Consider the following 19634-nt stretch of genomic DNA (forward strand, 5'->3'; position numbering starts at 1 on the left):
ACGAATAGAATGACCGACATGCTTCAGCTTATCATCTTATCTATAGTTTTCCTTCCACTATGTCCTCTTTCTTGGCTTGATCTCATTTTTTAAACTCTTTTTAGAATTCCATTTTAACTGATTGCATTTTTTACTCTTTGTATATAGTCTGGTGGCTGACCTAGGGGCTCTCATGCATATTTAATTTTTTACAATCTTACCACCATATCCCCTTCTGCAGCTACAGACACTGGAAACCCAGAGTCAGAGTCAGAGTCTCTGCTCTCACTCAGGCGTGTTTTACAGAGCTCACTGGGAGAACGGCGCTATCACACCTACCCAAACCCCGTGTTCTGCTCTTCTCCTTCAGAACATTCCAAGTCTCCTTCTGGTGTAATGACCTTCCATCTGAAAAGCGTCCTTGAGCAATTCGCTGAGATCTGCTGGCCACAAGCTCTCCTACTTTTCCTTCATCGGAAAGTGTTTATTCCGCCCTCACTCCCGCAGGGTATTTGTGCCTGAAACGGAATATTGGGACTGACGGAGCTTTTCTTCTAGTACTGCATTGCCTCTGGCTGCTCGCGAGATGTGTCTTTTTTATGTTTATTAATTTTGAGGGAGGGAGAGAGACAGAGCACAAGCCTGCCAAAGCAGGCTCCAGGCTCCGAGCTGTCAGCACAGAGCCCGACGCAGGGCTTGAACCCACGAACCATGAGATCCTGACCTGAGCCGAAGACGCTCAACCGACTGAGCCCCCCAGGCGCCCCAGACTTTTTCTGTGTTTATCTTTCAGCAATTTGGTTATGACGTGTCTGGGCACGGGCTTCTGTGGCTTTCTCCTGTCCGGAGTTCACGGAGCCGCCTCGCCCCAAATCTGTATGTTTCTCTCTTTTGTCGGTTAGGACACATTCAGCCATTATTTGGTCCAGTACGTTTCTCTGCACATGGTTTTCCTCTCCTTCTGAAACCTCAATAGCACAAATGTTAGACCTTTGGTACTGTTCACATGTCCCTAAAACTCTGTTCCTTTTCCCCTTTTTCTTTGTATTATTCAGACAGAATCATGTCTATGGATCTATCTCAATGCTGACCCCTCTTTCCTTTACCATCTTCATCCTGCTACTGAGCCTGTCTGGTAAGATTATTTCAGTTACCATATTTTTCATTAAAAATTTCCACATAGTTTCTCCTTCTATTCTCTAGTTCCTTCCTGATACTTTCTACCTTCCTATTTTAAGCATGTTCCCTTCTTAGTTATTGGAGCATTTTCACAATGGCTGCTTTGAAGTCTTTGCTGGACGATTCTAACACGGGTGTGGCCTTGGCATTGGTGTCTGCTAATTGGTTTTCCGATGGGAGTGCAGATGTTCCCCATTGCTGATCTGCCAAGGACGTCTGGATGGCGTTCCAGACATCCCGACTAGGGCGTTACAAGACTCTGGGCTTTGTCCAAACCCTGTGGAGCACGTTTGTGTTTTTGTTTTAATAGGCAGTTGACCTGGGTGGATTCCAGCCCCACATTCCAACCAGCTCCAGAGTCAGTTGACTTTTCAAAGCCTCTCTGGCACCTGTTGGCTACACCCAACATGCACACCGCCCAGTGGCCAGTGTGGGGCCTGCGCGGCGGTCTACCCAAAGTTCAGTTCTCAAAGTCTACGGCTGCTCGTAAGAGCCAGATCCACGCATCTACAGCACGGGGGTCAGCCCAGGGGTTCATAATAACCTCAAAGGTCACTTTCCCAAACCCCTCCTCTCCACAATGGCCTCAGAACTTGCTGATCACCTGGGTCACCCCTCTTCTGGTTCTCCAACTGCACACCTCCACAACTGTGTGGACCCTGGGCCAATGGTAGGAGGAGAGAGAACAGGGTGTCAGGGGCTTGCCCCACCTTCTGGGAACACTTTCCTGTAATCAGGTTCCCTTCCTGAGAGTTTCAGGTGCCTGCCGGCCGGTTTCTACTACCAGGAAACTGAGTTGGGGGTGGGGGGGTGAGAAAGCAGCAAAAAGAGAAAAATGAAAAGTAGGGTTTCTGCATTCTGAGTGTTAGAGTACCCACTCCTCATCCAGAACCAGAAAGCCTTTCTTAGTGCTCTCTCTGTCCACATTAACACTCGCCTCTGGGTTTTATACCTGAGTTCAGGGTGGGGACTATCAGAGAGGGGAAAATGGTAAGGTCCGTCAGTTCGGCAGCTCTGTGAATTGTGGCCCTCTTCCCCAATCCACCTGCTACTGTTTACTTTTCAGAATGTTGGAAAAGCTGCTCTATGTATTACGTTCAAATTTTATAGCCACATTCATTGGAAGAGACAGGTTAGAGCACGCTTCCTCCTTATGCAGAACTGAGACCTGCTCTTTTGTTGTAAACTGGCTCAAACCTACTTTCCAAAGGCATAAGAGATGATGAAAATGAAGGAGGTTTTCTCACTGTTGTTTTAGACTGACCTGGAGGCCCATAATGTCACCTGCACTGACTGGAAAAGTCACAGCTCCATCCAGCTTTATCTTTTCTGCAGTTGGTTATGGTTTTTGTTTTTCTGACTACCCAGACTTCACAGAACCCAGAGGTGAGGAGAATGGGTATCACTTTAAGCTGTTCTGGATTTGCCTTCTTCTGGGATTCTCTCTTTCACATCTAAGAGCTGACTTGAAATTCCAGAAGGCCATCCAAGATGTTCCCGGTTATATGAACCCAAACATGTGTATGCTTCTTTGCTCACATGACACCTTGTATCCAGGACACTGAGGCCCACATGCCAGTACTCCCTACCCTAATTCTTGCCTGTCAGTAGCTGCCTCGGAGCTCAGACAGGACATTTCCTGACATTGGTGCCAGTGCTGATGCCTCAAGTCTGTATACCTAGTGTTATGGCTAAAAGACTCATAAACGCTGCTCTAAAGCATCCCCAGATGTGTGCAGTCCCCATTGCCAACAGCTCAAGTAACAGAGGGGCAGTAAAGCACAGCGATGTCACCAGGCTGCCTACACCAGACCATCAGAACCCCCTGCAGGTCACAGCCTCTCAGACCCGGCCGTACCAATGGAGCACAAACATAAGCAAAATGGTGGTCAGGCGGGAGGAGGGGTGAGAGGAGACAGCAAAGAGAGGTTAAGAACAACCGTAAAGTTTAGACCTGAAAAAGAGGGGGAAGTCTATCATTTTCCAAAATGGGGACAGATGCAAAGAGAAGAGGCCCAAAAAGACGGGAAGCAGACAGGAAGAGCACGGCCCCGGACTCGTCAGCCAGGTGGCTGTCACACATCCAGGGGAGCACCCAGCAGGCAGCGGGACACGGAAGTCCAGGGACGAGGCCCCGCCCAGGAACGAACGTGGGGGCCGTCGGCCTCCAGTCCAGCTGAGATCTCCAGGGTGGCCACCAATAGAGCAGCACCCGAGGGGGGCTCTACAATCAGAGGGAGCTCAGCAGAGGAAACTGCACAGGAGGGAGAGCGTGGTGACCTGCAAATCAAGGTCAGAAAGGCTCCCAAGGAGCAGAGGAGAGGCCGATAAGACCAGGGCTGAGAACGCCCCTTGGACCTGGGAACCTCCCGTGGTGCAGAAATGGCACGCTGCCTTTCCTGCCCGACGCTTAGCACAGCCGCACCGATCCGCAGGGTTACTCTGCTCCCGTAGGCCTTTTCCTGATCTGAGGTAAGCAAGTTCCAAGGAAGGGGGTGGCCCGGAAGTCCTACCCTTCACTGTGATTCCAGGAAGGAGCCCCACGGTGGCTCAAACTTGCAGAACAAAGGACTGTGGAAGCCAAGTAGGAAGGTCCCTCTTTCCCCACAAGGCAAAGGCCGCACTGCCCAGCACTGCCCGGAAGGCCAATCTGGACAGCACCCCCCCAATGACAGGAGGCCTGAAGGCAGCCATCTTCGTATCCCTTCTCCCCATCTTCACTCTCGGGCCTCTCCGGGTCCCTGGTAGCTGCCATGGCCTGTCTGGTTACACTGGACCATTTGTTGTACCCGCTGTGGGCAAAGATGGCAATTTCCTCCCAAAATCCGGCACCCCCTTCTGGAGTAGCGGTGGCTCTGAAAGGGAGCATGCATTACAATTACCAGAAGCATGTGCTAGAACACGGCTGGCTGTGACCCGGCCCCACGGCTTCTCCAGGGGGCCTGGGCGGCAGCCTGAGGACCCGTGTTTCTAACAAACGCCCAGATGGCGGTCCTGTCAGCCCGGGCACCATGCTCTGAGAACCACCGGTTTAGTGTGATTCTCGTAGCTGCCATCCTTGGTCATTTCTGTTCCCATTTAGAAAATCTCCCTGAAATCATAACGTTAAGCCGAGAGAAACTGACTGACTTTTCAAAATGTTTCTGAAGTTTGAAAAGATAGCTGAAAGCGACATCTCAACCTTTCCTACAAATGGCAGCCATGTCCATGTCAGGCTCAGCGGGAGAGAATCCGGCCTGGTTACTAAAGTCACAGGTGTCCCACGTGCCCGGGGCAAACCACAGGCAGTACCTGCCACTCGCTGGACCTATTTCTTAATTAAAAGTCACGACGGCCACTCCTTGAGCACTCACTCGGGGCCGCTCGTGGGACAAAAGCGTTCCACATCTATCATCTCTTAATTTAGAACAATCCAGGGTGGAGGAACCACAGTGCCCATTTTGCAGATGAGAAAATCACAAAGTCACTGGCCCAAGGTTATACAGATAAGGAGAGGTGACGCTGGAAATCAAACCCAAGTCCGCAAGCCCGACGACCATGGTGCATGTACACACCTGTCTCCCCACCCCCTCCCCGGGCTTCACCAGGGCGCCTCGAGGCATGCCGGCCCAGGCACCCGGCACAAGACCTGGCCTCAACACGGTCGGGGACCTGCGGGGGCTGCATGCTCATCCTCCCGTTTCCTGTTGTTCAAGGTGGACTGGTCCCAGGAAAGAGATGACGATAACGGCAAACCCTCTCCAGCCCTCATGACCTTCAGCACATGAGGTACATTCACACATTTCATCCTCACCCCCCGCAAGGCTGGTACGATTATTCTCCAAACCCTAAAGTGCAGGAGGCGGCGGCTCTGGAGGTTAATTAAGTGACTTTGTCCACACAGCCAAACAGGGCCGGGCTGGGATACAGGCTCTGACGGTCTTGACTCCAGAGTCCATGCTCTTAAATCATGACGTGGTGGCGCTTCTCCCCGGTAATAAAAACATTCTTAAGAGAAGGGGAGAAGGACCTGGAATTTCCTAACCCTGGCACCGTGGGGTCACAGGCCTCGGCAGTCAGCGCCAGCCCCGGGCCCTCTAACGGGCGTGGGCGGACATCTGTGGCAGCACCAGCTGCTGTACCCCACGGCAGCAGGCACCGGGCCCGGGACCCTCCCAGGCCTGGCCGGCCCGGGGAGGGACGCACGGGACGGGAGCTCAGAGGCCCAGAGACACAAAACGCGAGCAAACAGGACACGGGCAGGATTATATGACTCATGGCGGCACAATTACATCCTTTATTATTGATGGCTGGGGCCAGATGGCCCTCTTTTCTGCGGTATTGTGTTACCACATAATTAGTGGACCTAGTCACTTCAGTTCACAAAAATCCTTTAGGATCAAGAACATGATCCATTAAAAAAAAAAAAGGTATGACAAAACAAAGAAATTCAAATATGATGTCAGCGATATTAAGAATCATGGGAAATCTACTTAGGATAATGGTTACTTTTTGCAAAGTGTGAATTTCTTTAGAAATTCTTAAACACCTTAGCTCTTCAGTTTTTAAGAAATTTGTACCTGAGCTTTGCATACAAACTCCTCAAATTTTAATTGAATGCTATTGTAATAAGCCTACACAGTGAGTGATTCAAAGTCAAAATGTAACAATCTGTACAAACGAATTCCCACACTGATGTACTTTGGGAGCCTCCTGGGTCCAGACGATGGCTCTGGGGGACAGGAGACAACATCCAGAACTAATCTAGTTTGCTGAGGCTTAGAAAACACGAAGTAAGCGCGCGTCCACCGCGTGGCTCGAGCCAGCGCCCCAGCATGTGCTCACCGCCTGGCCCCCACGCCGCACCGCTGGCCCTCACACGCTTAATCCCCGAAGGGCCCGTCCTTGGCACCCGCACGGCCACAGCGCCGGGCCAGTGCCACGCTCCCTCCTCTGGACTCGCCCGGGAGCCACATTCCTGCCAGGGTGACACCATCACAGCCCCATCACAAGTAAGACCCTCCGGGGGTCCCCACAGCCTCCAGATACGTCACATCGCACCGGCCCCACACACAGCCCCCCTCACTGCTCCCTGGGCCTGTGTTGCCACCGCCCCTTAGTGCAGGCCGCCGAGACGCAGGGGGCAGCGATGGCCCTGGGGCTAGGTGCCAGCTCTGCCCAAGTCACCGAGCCTGTGTCTAAGTGCTTCTTCGGCAAACCGAGGACAGTAATAGTACCTTCTGGAGAAGGCTGTTAACATGTGTTAAGTGAACTAGAAACCCAAGTGCTGACTCACCTGAAACAGGCACAGAGTAATCACTTGGTTCATAGTCCCTATTATTAATAACTCCGTCACACCTTTGAACTCAACCTTGTGTGCAGCCTTGCCCAGCAGGCCCTGCCCCCACGCACCCCCGTCCCACTCCTTTCCACCCCTGCCCCAGAATCCTCTCCTCACTTCAGGGGCGCTCTCAGGGAAGGTGCTGTGTCACTTTTCTAACCCCAGGGCCACGCATGAGGCCCCGTACTTACTAGGCCCTCCAAAGTATTTTCTGGGGGCGCCTGGGTGGCTCCATCGGTTAAATGTCCAGCTTCAGCTCAGGTCATGAACTAACAGTTCATGAGTTCGAGCCCCGCGTCGGGCTCTGTGATGATAGCTCAGAGCCAGGAGCTGCTTCAGATTCTGTGTCCCCCTCTCTCTCTGCCCCTCCCCTGCTCATGCTCTCTCTCTCTGTCTCTTTCTGTCTCTGTCTCTCTCTCAAAATTAAATAAAGATTTTTTTTTTAAAAAGGTATTTACTGAAAGACTGTCGATGGACACCAAACCGAGGCTGGAGAGGCCAGCCTGCCAGGGGCAGGGTTACAGCACCAGGCAAATGGCAGATATTAGGAAGGCTGGGACTCAGAGCCTAGGAGAGGACATAGGCCATCACAGTCAGAGCTTCCCAGGCCACAGAGACCCCACCCCACCCCCAACTGAGTGCAGGCACAAACCTTTGAAAAGATAAGCACACGCATCCAGCTGCTGGCATCGCTGCCCGCACGGGGAAGGAGGCAGCCCGGTGGTGATGCGACACCGCAGGCCTGGCCTGGCCCGAGTCCCATGCCCTCCCCTGACCTCAGACACGAAGGCAGCTTCCGAGCCAGCCCGGGGAAGGGGATCGCCCTACAGGTGGCTGAACGATGGCCCTCGCGTCCCTGGCCGAATCAGCACCGGAAGGATTACGCTGCAAGAAATCCAGGGGGTCAGCAGGGGAGAATGCTTTAATATCAAACACAATTAATACAAGTTTGACAATCAGCACATTTAGGACTATTGACGGAAAAACTGATTAAATTGGGTTCTAAAGATCCGGAGCCCCGCTATCTCTTTCCTATACGCGTGCTGTGAGCTACAAGAAATGAAAAAGGTTAAAGTCATCAACATTCTGAAGACAGACTTACATTTCAGGAACTTGGCAGGCAGGTTAACACAAAGTTTTCCAATTTCAAAGCCTCAATAAAGGCCACTTTTGCAAGCTTCATAAACATATGCTATGCAGCATATTTCTGTGTTTTTGTATCTTGTATACCTTTTGTATTTTCTTTGAATCTTTCTGAGCATTCTCTCGGAGTGGTACTTTTCCAAATAACTTCCATCCCAAGTCATTCTGTTTGTCAAGTCTTGCATTCTGTTTTCTAGCAAGCAAATTCCTATAGGAAGAAAATAAGAGGGTTAGGAAACTTGTGGGTATTTACAAAAATACCAGGACAACCGAGTCATTCTCTGATGAAAACAAGCAGACTTTCCTCTGAGAGAACACTGTGATGAACTACAAGCTTTCGTTCTTCAGATGTGATTTTCCACGTAAGACACAGAAATTATGCAGCAAGGAAAAAGCCCTTAAGCTTTTTGTTTCTCAAACTGTTACAGGCACATATTCTATAACTTAAAGTTCAGGAAATACCTTACACTATAACGTAGTATGTAACAAAAGTGACTTTCAAAGTCAGACCAAACTGAATGGAAACTTGGCCTCAACCACTCACTAGCTGTGTGACTTTGACCAGTTTGTTAACCCTCCTAAGCTTCAGTTTTCTTGTGTTTAACAAGGGTCTTTGGAGGAATTAAAATTATAGGTATACAATCAGCGCTTAAAAAAATAAGAGCTGCAAGGGGCGCCTGGGGGGGCTCTGTCGGCTGAGCATCCGACTCTTGGATTCAGCTCAGGTCACGATCTCACAGTCTGAGAGATCGAGCCCCGTGTCAGGCTCTGTGCTGACAGCACTGAGCCTGCTTGGGACTCTCTCCCTCTTTCTCCTCACCTCTCCTGCTCATGCTACTTTTCTCTCTCTCTCTCTCTCTCAAAATAAATAACCTTTAAAAAATAAAAAAGGAATTCTGTTAAAAATTATTAAGAGCTGCTTTAATAATTAACCTCTAGCTCAGTTTAAATTACCTATGGTGGGGGCACCTGGTTGGCTCAGTGGAGCACACACCTCTCACTCTTGGGGTTATGAGTTTGAGCCCCATGTTGGGTGTGAAGCCTACTTAAAAAAAATTTTTAAATAAAAAAAAAATTATAAGACAAATGTTGCCTATTTATAGGCATTTATTTTTTTAATTTTAATTTAAATAATTTAAATAAAAAGTTTATTTAATTATAAAACAAAATATTGCCTATTTATAGTCTCCACCTATAACAAAAAGAAAGTCCCTCAAGAGATAGTCACGAGGTCTTCTGTCCCAACAACATGTAAACAAAAGTCCCAAATAACAGAAATAAATCCCAAATGGTAGTACAAAATAAATTACATTCTGGAAGGTGGATTCATTCAAAACATATGGTTTCTAGGGCTCACTGGAAAGTATAAGATGAACCCGCAGCACCTCGGGTGCTGGAAAGCAAGAAAGCACTCAAAGAAATGTGGGGACACGTCTGAAGGGAAGAGCAGCCAGCCTCAAACAAGGGTTCCTGCTGGCCGGATCTGGAACAGTCTCATCATCGAGGTAAATAATGAGAGCAAGGGACTGTAATCCCTTGAATAAAACAAAAATCCAAGTGTCCATACGGATCTAGACAAGTGGAGGAGGAGGAGGAAGGAAAACTGTCCCGAACAAGCACAGGAAGCCTGATGGAGGCAGGAAAGGACCGATGGCGCTGACTGGGGCGGGGGGGAGGGGGGGATGGAGGAGGGGTTGGGGGCGGACAGCTGCAGGAGGAAGATTTCCCGCAGATGGAAAGTACAGCCTGCAAATTACTTGTCAATGACAAGTAACTGTCAATTACAAGTAATCCTCAGGCAAGTGCTGGAAGCCCATTCGCAGCTCAGAGGAGACAGCACAGGCCTGCTGCCCGAGGTGCCAAGAACAGCACCCCATATGGATGGCAGTAGACAGACAGACAGACAGACAGACAATCAGAGAAGATCTCTGAAACCACCAACAAAACGTGAGAGCGGACCGTGGACCAGGAAACAGCACAGGGTTCGTGCTGAATCTCCCGACCTTGATAACTGCAGGGTGGATACGGGAGAGAATGCCCTTGTCCTCAGGGAATATACAGATATATTTGAGGGGAGGGGCCTGATATGTCCAGCTGATTCTCCTAATGCTTCAAAGAAATACTTATTTACTTTATGGCACACAGACCACACTCACAGACCAGATAGACAAATGAACTATAAAGTGTGCCTGGGTAAAGAATACGCAGAAGTTCCCTGTGTTTTTCTAGAAGCTTTTCACTAAGTTTGAAATCATGTTAAAATAAAGTTACAGGGGCGCCTGGGTAGCTCAGTAGGTTAAGCGTCCGACTTCGGCTCAGGTCACGATCTCGTGGTTCGGGGGCCCCCACATCAGGCTCACTGCTGTCAACGTGGAGCCTGCTTCAGAGCTTCTGTCTCCCTCTCTCTCTGCCCCTCCCCTATTCCCACGTGCACGCACTATGAAAAATAAATAATGCATTAAAAAACTAAATAAGGTTATAAAAACTTGCAAAAAAAAGCAAACAAATGCTTTCACTGTATTCTTCCCTGCTTTTCTGTTGTGGTTATAACAGAATCCATTTCAGAAACCCTTTCACAGCCCAAGGCAATTCTGTACATACCTGTGTAAGAAAGAAACTTAGAGCTATCCCCAGGCCCAGAGCCACTGGCGAAACACACGCGGTTCAAAGCGGGCTAAAACATCAGGCACCCAGGACGCTAAGAGCTTGTACATCCAGAATGCGGCTCACAAAGAGCTGACATTCTGCTAAGAGGAGATGCCTCTGGAGAAGGGGACTAGGCACAAGGGACGAAAGCTGAGGAACCCCAATGCACTGGGAAGGGGCGGGGCCAGTAGTGAGTGGTACACCTCCTGATGAACCTCGACCCTACTGTGGAGGGATGCATGTCACTGAGGGTCTGGGGGGACAAGGAAGGGAGTGGAAAACACACAGAAGCGACTGGGCAACCTGTGGTCCAGGAGGCAGAGTGTGAATGTGATCCCGGTCACCGAGACGGGCCAACAGGAACAAGAGGAACAGAGACCTCGGCCCGTCCGTCCACTGCGACAACCATGTAAATCTGTGCCAACACAGTGCAGATAAAACTTACGAAAATCATGACTCAGGACAGGCCATGACTTACCCGAGGTATCTTTGGCTGTATGACTTTTATGGACGAGAGGGTGAGGACCTTTGAATGGACAGGAATCCCTCCCTAGCTCCGGCTGTTTGTGTCACTGGCATGGGTAACAGGGAGCCTCTGGCCCCCTTGCAGGTCGCTGGGTCATCGGGAGGCTGGCATGGATCTGGCTGCTGGGCCCTGTGGCCGCCCATCATGTGACCAAACCCCATTCCCGGGCCAGGTGCAGCGAGAGTACCCAGACAGGCAGAGAGAGTCCAGGCCCGGATGGTTCCCTTTACCACCTGTGTGGTCTTCCTAACCGGGCGGCGCCCTCAGGAAGCCACCGCCACAGAACCCTCCTGTCCCCTCGTGAGCCCTGTGCCACAGCGAGTTAGCGCTCATGCAATGGCCATAGCCAGGATCTGGGACACGTCACCGGGGGCAGAACCCAGGGACTGCTTGGTTCAAGCTTCCTGTTTTATCAACTACTCCCAACCCACCTGTCCCCCCGCCGTCTTCGGGAAGGACTCACGTCTGTCCGTTCCTGCACCCCCTCTGCACCCCCTCTGCACACCAACCCAGACCAGCTGCCAGCCGGCCGACCCAGGCCTGGGCTCCCACAGCAGCTATTTCTCCACAGCATCCACCCTGCTGTTCTGGGCCCGTCGGGCACGCGCCATCCCCTCCTCTCCACACACCTGTCCCTTGGGGTGGGGGCTGCTGGGGGGGCAGGGTAGAGTCTCCGCTGCATCCCCAGAACCCTAGCCAGCTTGCAGGAGGCACTCTACACAAAGAGAATAGCCACTTTGCTGGGGCGGGGGGGGGGGCGGGGGCAGAGCTGGGGAAGTAGAAAGGGACCACAGCCCACACACCCCCCAACCTGGGGCCAGTGCAGTGAACCACCTCTGAAGGCGGCAATGATGCCTAAGTGCAAGCTTCCACACATGTGCAAGGTGAAGGGCAAGTCCAGACGAATCAAGGCCCAGGACTAAGAACTAGACAGAGGTAAGCTCTGAGCAGGGGTAGGAGTCCCCCTGAAAGAAGGGGACATGGAAGATGGGGGGTGCTGGGAGAGGAGGGAGGAGGGGCAGAGCTGAACACCACAAGTGGCTTGCAGGTGGGGTGGCGGGGGTGCAGCCGCTGTGATGGCCCAGGGCAGCACCTGAGCACCTTCCAAGCAGGACACAGAACCAGTCATCAACACTGCCTTTTTGCTGCACCCCAGCGGAGGGCCCTTGGCCGGGAGGGCTAACTCCTTTGTTGGGGAGAAGGACTTACTCTACCCGCAGGGTAAGGACATCACCTGCTGACCTCAATCCAGTCTCTGAACAGCAGAAACCACACCGAAATGGGCCAGACTCTCACCTGAGCCGGAAGGGACTCAAACCAGCTAATAACCAGTGTTGGGCCCGGATGAGTCCTCAATCCGCAGGGCACAACGACACAGTCTAACCAAGCTGTCGGCATTGGGGTTCCCTGAGGGCCCCCCAGGCTCCAGATGCTGAATCCTGCCCGACCCACGCTCCCCCCCCCCCCCACCCAGCACACGCGAGAAAACCAACTTGGCACCTCTCACCCACACGCACCCCACCTGGAGCAGACTCGGCTCTCCTCCCAACGAGCCCCTTCCACCACGATGCCGGTTCCAGTCCTGCAGCTGGCGGGGCTGAGCCGTGGCTGAAGGGGCGGCACCGAAGCCTTTTCCAAAAACAAGGTGAACCCTATTTCTAGGAGGCTGATGAGGGCGTTCCACGCCCTCCTGAGCCTCATCGCAGGAGCACCCCTGCAGGCAGGCGGCCAGAGCAGAGACCTCTCAACAACCCACCAGGCCTCGTTCATCCGGTGAAGTTTTCTGAGGGCCTCAGCCACCCGGACACCACAAGCGGCAGTCTTATTTGCTCAGAAACCTTCGGTCTCCCCCCAGGTTAGCTCTGAAGCCCTCACCTGATTTGGCAAGGGTCTGGCCCCACTTCCCAGCCCTCCTCCTTGGGTCATTCGGGGCCCACCCACATCCAGGCGGGCACACAGCCTGTCATACTCCCCCCACCCCCGTGGGCTTCGCCACCCTTGCTTCAGGTGTCCCTCGGGCACAGGACCCAGACGGGTCAAGCCCTGGGCCCCTGGAGACCTCCCACTGCACCTGCCGTGCCGCTCCAGAAGTCTCTCCTCCACACCCGGGCACGGAGGGCTCGCACCAGCCCTGTCCCCCGAGTCCCTCCAATGGCTCCCGCCTGTGTGCGGGCACCATGGCACGTGCTGTTCCCCCCACCGTCAAAGTGCTCCTGAAAGAGGAGCCGTGAGGGCCTGCCTCACAGGCGTGTTTCAGGGGTCACACACGGCGAGGGGCCCCACAGGCCTGGTCTACCGCAGCGCACACGCACTCGGTTTACGTTCACCATCATCGTCGCGTGGCGTTTCCCGCGGGGGGCTGACAGCCCTGTCCTCCAGCCCAATCCCCTTCAGCTGAGCCAGCGCTCTGCACCCCGGAGGCCCGGGAGAGGGGGTGGGGGGGGGGAGGCGAGGTCTACAGGAAGGGCGGGCTGAGGGGAGGTGACCCAGGAGGTGCTGGCCCCACCAGGGATCTGTTGGTAACGACCATCCATCCGACTATCTGGGCGCATTTCACAGCAGGGCTGCAGAGGCCTGGGGAAATAGCTCTGGGGCGGTCGGTGACTGGTGACTAAGCCACACCTACTACAAGGGAAAAGAATAATCCTACCAGCCTGCAGGAGGTGAGAGGCAGGAAAGGGGACCACAAGGGCGCCAGGGCCTGGCCGGGGCACTTACCCCTGGCCTGCACCATAACTCTTCTCACTTCAACAGGTAACAACTCAGAGGAAGAGACATGGGACGCCATGACAAAGCGAGGCCACAAATAACAGCGTTAGTTAAGGGGCATGGCCAGAGTCAGGGGCAAGGTCGCGCACGGCCACGTCTAACCAGGACGACGGACCACCAGGACCCAGCCCTCACCGAGAACAGTCGAGCACGGGTTTGCAGACTCTGCCCGACGCTCCCTTGCGTCCGCCTCCCCCACCCTGGGAGCCACAGGATCTTTCCTTCGCCAGGCTGGTCCAGGGCACCCCGACGGGCAGGAAGTGGAGAATGCTGACATCCGACGAGGGGCAGAGTGGGGCTGGGTGGGTGGGGAGACAGATGAGCCGGAGACCTGAACGGCCCCCACCCCTGCCTCCTGACAAAGGGGTCAGGCCCACACTACCCAGGACGGGCCACCAGCCACATGTGCTGCTCAACACATGACGAACGTGCATGTTATCATGCTGAAATATGCCGGCTGGGTCAGGATGTCCTTCAAAAAAAGACTGAAAACAACCCAGTGGCTCATGACACATCCACATGCATCATTGCAGGGCCGGGGGAGGAAAGGCTGTCTGGCTTGGTCAGAAGAGCATGTGATTCCTGATTTTGTGGTCATGAGTTCGAGCCCCACACTGGGTGTAAAGATTACTTAAATGAATGAAGATTTTTTTTTAAAGGGGCCAGGGCGTATAGGAGGATTAGGAGGAACTTAACGGAGGACCATGGGGGAGAAGAAGGGGGGAAATGGTGGGGGAGAAGGAGGGAGGCAAACCATGAGAGACTCTTGAATGCTGAGAACACACTGAGGGCTGATGGGGGAGGGGAGGGGGATGGGGGAGAGGGGCATGGAGGAGGGCACTTGTGGGGCTGAGCACTGGGTGTTATGTGGAAACCAACTTGACAATAACTATTTGTAAAAAAACCAAAAACAAAACAAAAACCCATGTGTGGACAGACACATACCTCTGATACTTATGTGATGTATCTGGGAGCATTTATATGAGTTTGAAGCACTGAACTGTAAACAGTGGAAAGCTACGGTTTGTTCAGTGGGACTCCTTCGAGAAGCAGGATCGNGATGAGAACAAACTGAGGACTGATGGATGTGGGGGGGAGGGGGGAGATGGGCATAGAGGAGGGCACTTGTGGGGATGAGCACTGGGTGTTATATGGAAACCAACTTGACAAGAAACTATTTGTAAAAAAAAAAATAAAAGAATGGAAAAAATAAAAATAAAAGGGGCCAAGGGAATTTTTTTGAAAGACTAAAAACTATCTGTTGTTAAAGGAGAAAAACGAGGTACGTGACAGCGTAAAGCATGCCGCACAAAACGTGATCTGGCGCTGCTCCTGCCAGTACAGACATCCTCTGGGAGAGACAGAAATGGCCACTCGATGCTTCTGCGACAGCTACTGGGTGGCACAGTGTAGAAAAGAAACTCTCCACCATACGCTCTATCATATTTTCTGGATTTTGTACCATGCAAACTGCCTATTGAAGAAAGTTAACAGGGGCGCCTGGGCGGCTCAGATGGTTAAGCGTCCAAAGCTTGGGTTTCGGCTCAGGTCATGATCTTACGGTTTGTGAGTTTGAGCCCCGCACCAGGTTCTGCACTGATGGTGAGGAGCCTGCATGGGATTCTCAATTTCTTCCTCTCTCTCTGCCCCTCTCCTGGTCACAAAGTCCTCTCTCAAAAATAAACTTTGAAAAGAAAGAAAAAAGTTCACATATAAAGAAGCCATTAGTCAATTAGGGATTTCTGCCAATAAGAAATGAAGTGAGGGGTGGGGGCCTGGCTGGCTCAGTCGGTGGGGCAAGAAACTCGATCTCGGGGGGTGGGGAGGTGTGTTCGAATCCCATGCTGGGTGTAGAGACTACCAAGAGAGACAGAGAGAGAGAGAGAGAGAGAGAGAAAAAAGAAGTACTTCCGCACCATCCCCACCCCCATCTTTCAAATCAGGAAGGCTTTATCAGACCCCAAAACAGTCCCTAGTAAGGCTAGGTGGCAGCTGGCAGGCACCCCTGCTGTGCCAGGTGGAAAGGGCCCTACAAACAAAACGCTGAAGAACAAGTGAAACCGGTGAGTGACACTGTTACTGGTTTAAAAAATAAACATCTTGGAAGCAAGAAGCGAAACTGCATGGAGCTGCTCCTGGGAAGGCCTCAGCCGCTCAGCCCAGGGGGCTGATGCACCCCCCCCACCCCCCCACCCCCGCCGCACTGGGCCTGTGTCACAAGCCCCAGCCGTGAGCAGGGAGCAGGACACCGGTGACAGGGTCCCAAGGAGAGTGGCCTACAAGTCAGGTAAGTTCCGCACATCCCCCGCCAGGGACTCAGATCCCGGCCTCCCCGTCCAGTGCGGCCTCGGCCCGCGCAGCCGAGAACCCGGGCAGGGCGCAGAGCCGGCGCCGGGTCAGCAGGGCCTCGCACAAGCTGCCGTCCCCTCCCAGAGCTCGTGCGGCCCCGCAGGGCGGCGCGGATGTACGTGGAGGAGCGTGACAGGGCGGCACGAAGGCAGCCACGACCACGGGGCTGCAGGCTTATCTGCCGTCCCGTCACGCTGCCGGAGCTGCCCTGCTTCAGGCAGACACGGAACTGGGGGCCTTCCCGGGGAGAGGCCCCCATTCTGAACCCCAGGGTCCCAGCTGGGCAGCTGAGGGCTTATCTGCTCCAAGAAGACTGTAAGGTGGGACATAACCTTGTGTCACCGGTTTGTGGCAGAGAAGTGATGCACAGGAGGCTACAAGGGGCCTAGCTGGGCTCCAATCAGGGGCCCCCAGCCCCCCCACCCGCCACCCCACCTCACTGTCCACCTGCCACCCCCCTTCCACCCTTCACCCCACCCCCCATCCCACCCCCCACCCCAGCAAGGACTTTTTAAATGTTTACTTTTGTGCAGCGGGCAAACACAAGCAGGGGAGGGGCAGGGACAGAGGATCCGAAGCAGGCTCTGCACGGATACCACAGGGCCCGACGGGGGGCTCAAATCACAAACCGTGAGATCATGACCCGAGACAGAGTCAGATGCTTAACCCACCGAGCCCCCCAGGTACACCTCTAGCAAAGACTTCTATCTAAAGTTCATCTCTCCATTTTTGGACAAGAGACGATATAATCCGAGGACAGACCCTCTTTCTTCTTAGATGGTGTGGGGTGGAGGTGGTTCCTTTGAACCCCACCCCCACTAACTCTGACATTACCAAAGACAAAATACAGGGATTCCAGGGGGCGCCTGGGTGGCTCAGTTGGTTAAGTGTCCGACTTTGGCTCAGGTCATGATCTCACGGTTCGTGGGTTCGAGCCCCGCAACAGGCTCTGTGCTGACAGCTGGGAGCCTGGAGCCTGCTTCCGATTCTGTGTCTCCCTCTCTCTCTGCCCTTCCCATGCTCATGTTCTGTCTCTCTCTGTCTCTCAATAATACATAAATGTTTTTAAAAAATTTTAAAAAAATACGGGGATTCCAGAACAATCTAGAATGCTAGCTGACAGACCTCTAAAGACTAGGTGCTGGATCTGGGTCCCTGGACCAGCGTGTTTCGAAGCACAGGACGTGTGTGCTGAGGGCAGCGCCGGGAGCCAGGGCCCTACCTGGTGTGAGCGCTCACGCCTTTCACGGCCTATCAGCTTGTTACTCCACGTGTCTGCGTTGCCAGAACGTAAGGTCCACGAGGCGAACCCTGTGTCCTGTGTTCACTGCGGTGCCTCGGTGCCTAGAACAGCTCCTGGCATACAGAGAACATGTTTCCTGGATGCATGCTTTATGGAGGAATTTTCAGAAAGATCACCCCAGAATTACACCTGCCCATTTAAAACAGAGGAAGGCAGCGCTCAGAGAGTTTGGGAGGTCTGCCCAGAGACACACAGAGTAACACGAAGCCGAGACTTGGACCCAAGTGACCGCGGCTGCTCCGCGGCAGCTCCGTGGTGGCCGTCCACACGTCCCCAAAGGTGGAGGACGGCTGGGGTGGCAGGGCGCAGCCCTCCCCGACCGGGCGCAGCAGGTTCCGCCGCCCACACTCAGCAGGCATTTCTCAAAACTCGTCGAGACCTTGGCAAAGGCACCTCCCAAGTCCTCCTCCTTCAAGATACCGTACATCTGAACTCCGGTTTGTAAATGGGTTTTACAAACTGCGGCTTCTGGCTCTCTCCCTCCTTCGCCTCATTAACAAACAAGACAGAACCAAAGCTTGTTGAAAGTAATCAGAAATACGCTGAAACGTTGTCACCTTCCGTCCCCAGAACAGACGGGTATCTTCACCCCCATCTCCCGAGTCCGTCACCTGTCACAGATCACCCGTCAGGAGCCCCGGCCTGCACCCAGCACTTCACACACACTGCGTGAGAGCTGAACTCTGGAGGGAGGGCCCTGCTGCAGTGTCCACACCGGGACGCACGAGCCACGTGTCAACCCCACCAGAAAGGGGTTACCATCCACAAGGCACAGACTGCAAACAGCGTCTCGGTGACATTAATGAATCTGCTCCCAGAGGGGCATATAAATTCTGGTACTCCTCCGGGGTAGAGGCGGCCAAAATCTTGAATGGTTCCTCTAAAGCCTATTTCTTACGTATCTTTTTTCGCAGATGTCCACCCGTCAGAAATCGGCACGGCCCCTGCCACGTCTGTTTACACGGGGCCTCCGAGTCCGCTCTGAGAACACAAGGGGAAAAGGCCAGCCCACTCAACTGTCACGGGCACACAGGACGCGACCTCCTGTGTGATAAGGCCCTACTGCCCCTACAGGAAATGTGAGTCGAGTAAGACAGACACAGGTGTTATCACTGTGACCGAGCGGCGGGCCCAGGGCTCCCGGTTCCACACACAATCACAAGCACCCGAGGGCTGGAAACAGTGTCTCTTCCTTCAGAAAGTGTTATCCAAGTAGCATCTGATGCCACAAGGCTGCTCCCTCAAAGCGGAGGGCAGAGGCCACTCGGCAGTGTAGCGAGCGTCACGCCCCTGGCGCACGAGGACCCTCGAGGGGGACTCGGGACCACACCCATCCGAAACAGGACGACCCGAAGACACGGCCGCGCCCGGGGGGGTGGGGGTGCTAAGTCCCACCAACACCTACAGTGTGGCCAGAACCAAGCTCTGCTCCAGCGACGAGAGCAGGAGGGGCGCGACCACAACCACACACCTGTCCGTGAACAGCAGCGCAGGGGAGACGGCCATCGCGTCCGCCGTAGCCGCCCGGCGCCGAGGCCGGCCTCACGAGTGCAGACTGTCCCTGGGAGACATTCCCGGAGCCGGAGGCGCGGCCACAGTGCCAGGGCGGCACCCCGGGTGCCCTTCCGGGCCCCGCAGCGCGGTCTGCAAGGTTAAGGCACGCAGGACGGGGCGGACTGGCTGGGAGGGCAGAGGGCGGGGTGGGCAGGGCTCTGACTCTGAACTAGTCACAGGGAGGGAGGAGGGCGGGCAGTCGGGGGAGGAAACCCGTGTGACGGGGCGGGTTCCCGGGGGCCCTCGCATCTCTGCAGAGGCCACGCCACGCCTCGCCAGGGACCTCGCCAGGGTGGGCTAACTGGCCACATAGCCCACGGGCACTTCCGACTGAGAAATGAAGCGAAATCCCATTTAGAACAACCCTGAGTAACTCCTGTCTGCCAGACACCGTACTTTGTGGAAGAAGCGATCAGGTGTTTAGGTGAGTCCCAACCCAGTCACCTAAGTCCTCGTGAAAAACTTGCATTAGAACCATCACTAGGGGCGCCTAGGGGGCTCAGTCGGTTAAGCGTCCGACTTCAGCTCAGGTCGTGATCTTGCGGTTCATGGGTTTGAGCCCCATGTCAGGCTCTGTGCTGACAGCTCGGAGCCTGGAGCCTGCTTCCGATTCTGTCTCCTTCTCTCTCGTTCTCTCTCTGCCCCTGCCCCGCTCACACTTTTTTTCTGTCAAAAATAAAAACATTAAGGGGCGCCTGGGTGGCTTAGTCGGTTAAGCGTCCGACTTTCACTTAGGTCATGATCTCATGGTTCGTGGGTTCGAGCCCCGCGTCAGGCTCTGTGCTGACTGCCAGCTCAGAGCCTGGAGCCCGTTTCAGTCTGTGACTCCCTCTCTCTCTGACCCTCCCCTGCTCACGCTGTCTCTC

At 53.9% G+C, this 19634-nt stretch overlaps 1 protein-coding gene across 4 annotated transcripts in view; it reads right to left on the reverse strand.

Annotated features, from left to right (window-relative positions):
• TBC1D14 (TBC1 domain family member 14) overlaps positions 1-19634 on the reverse strand; it is a 102675-nt gene that overhangs the window by 45591 nt on the left and 37450 nt on the right. For 3 of the 4 annotated variants that reach the window (XM_039232049.1, XM_039232048.1, XM_039232047.1), the window contains exon 3: positions 7709-7829. In XM_039232049.1, coding sequence (XP_039087980.1) covers positions 7709-7829 — 121 coding nt within the window. Of the gene's footprint in view, positions 1-7580; positions 7688-7708; positions 7830-19634 lie in introns of those variants that run through there. The other variant, XM_039232051.1, reaches the window with a different exon arrangement.

Source organism: Hyaena hyaena, unplaced genomic scaffold (assembly GCF_003009895.1).
Source record: "Hyaena hyaena isolate Hyena2069 unplaced genomic scaffold, ASM300989v1 scaffold_63, whole genome shotgun sequence".
NCBI lineage: Eukaryota > Metazoa > Chordata > Mammalia > Carnivora > Hyaenidae > Hyaena > Hyaena hyaena.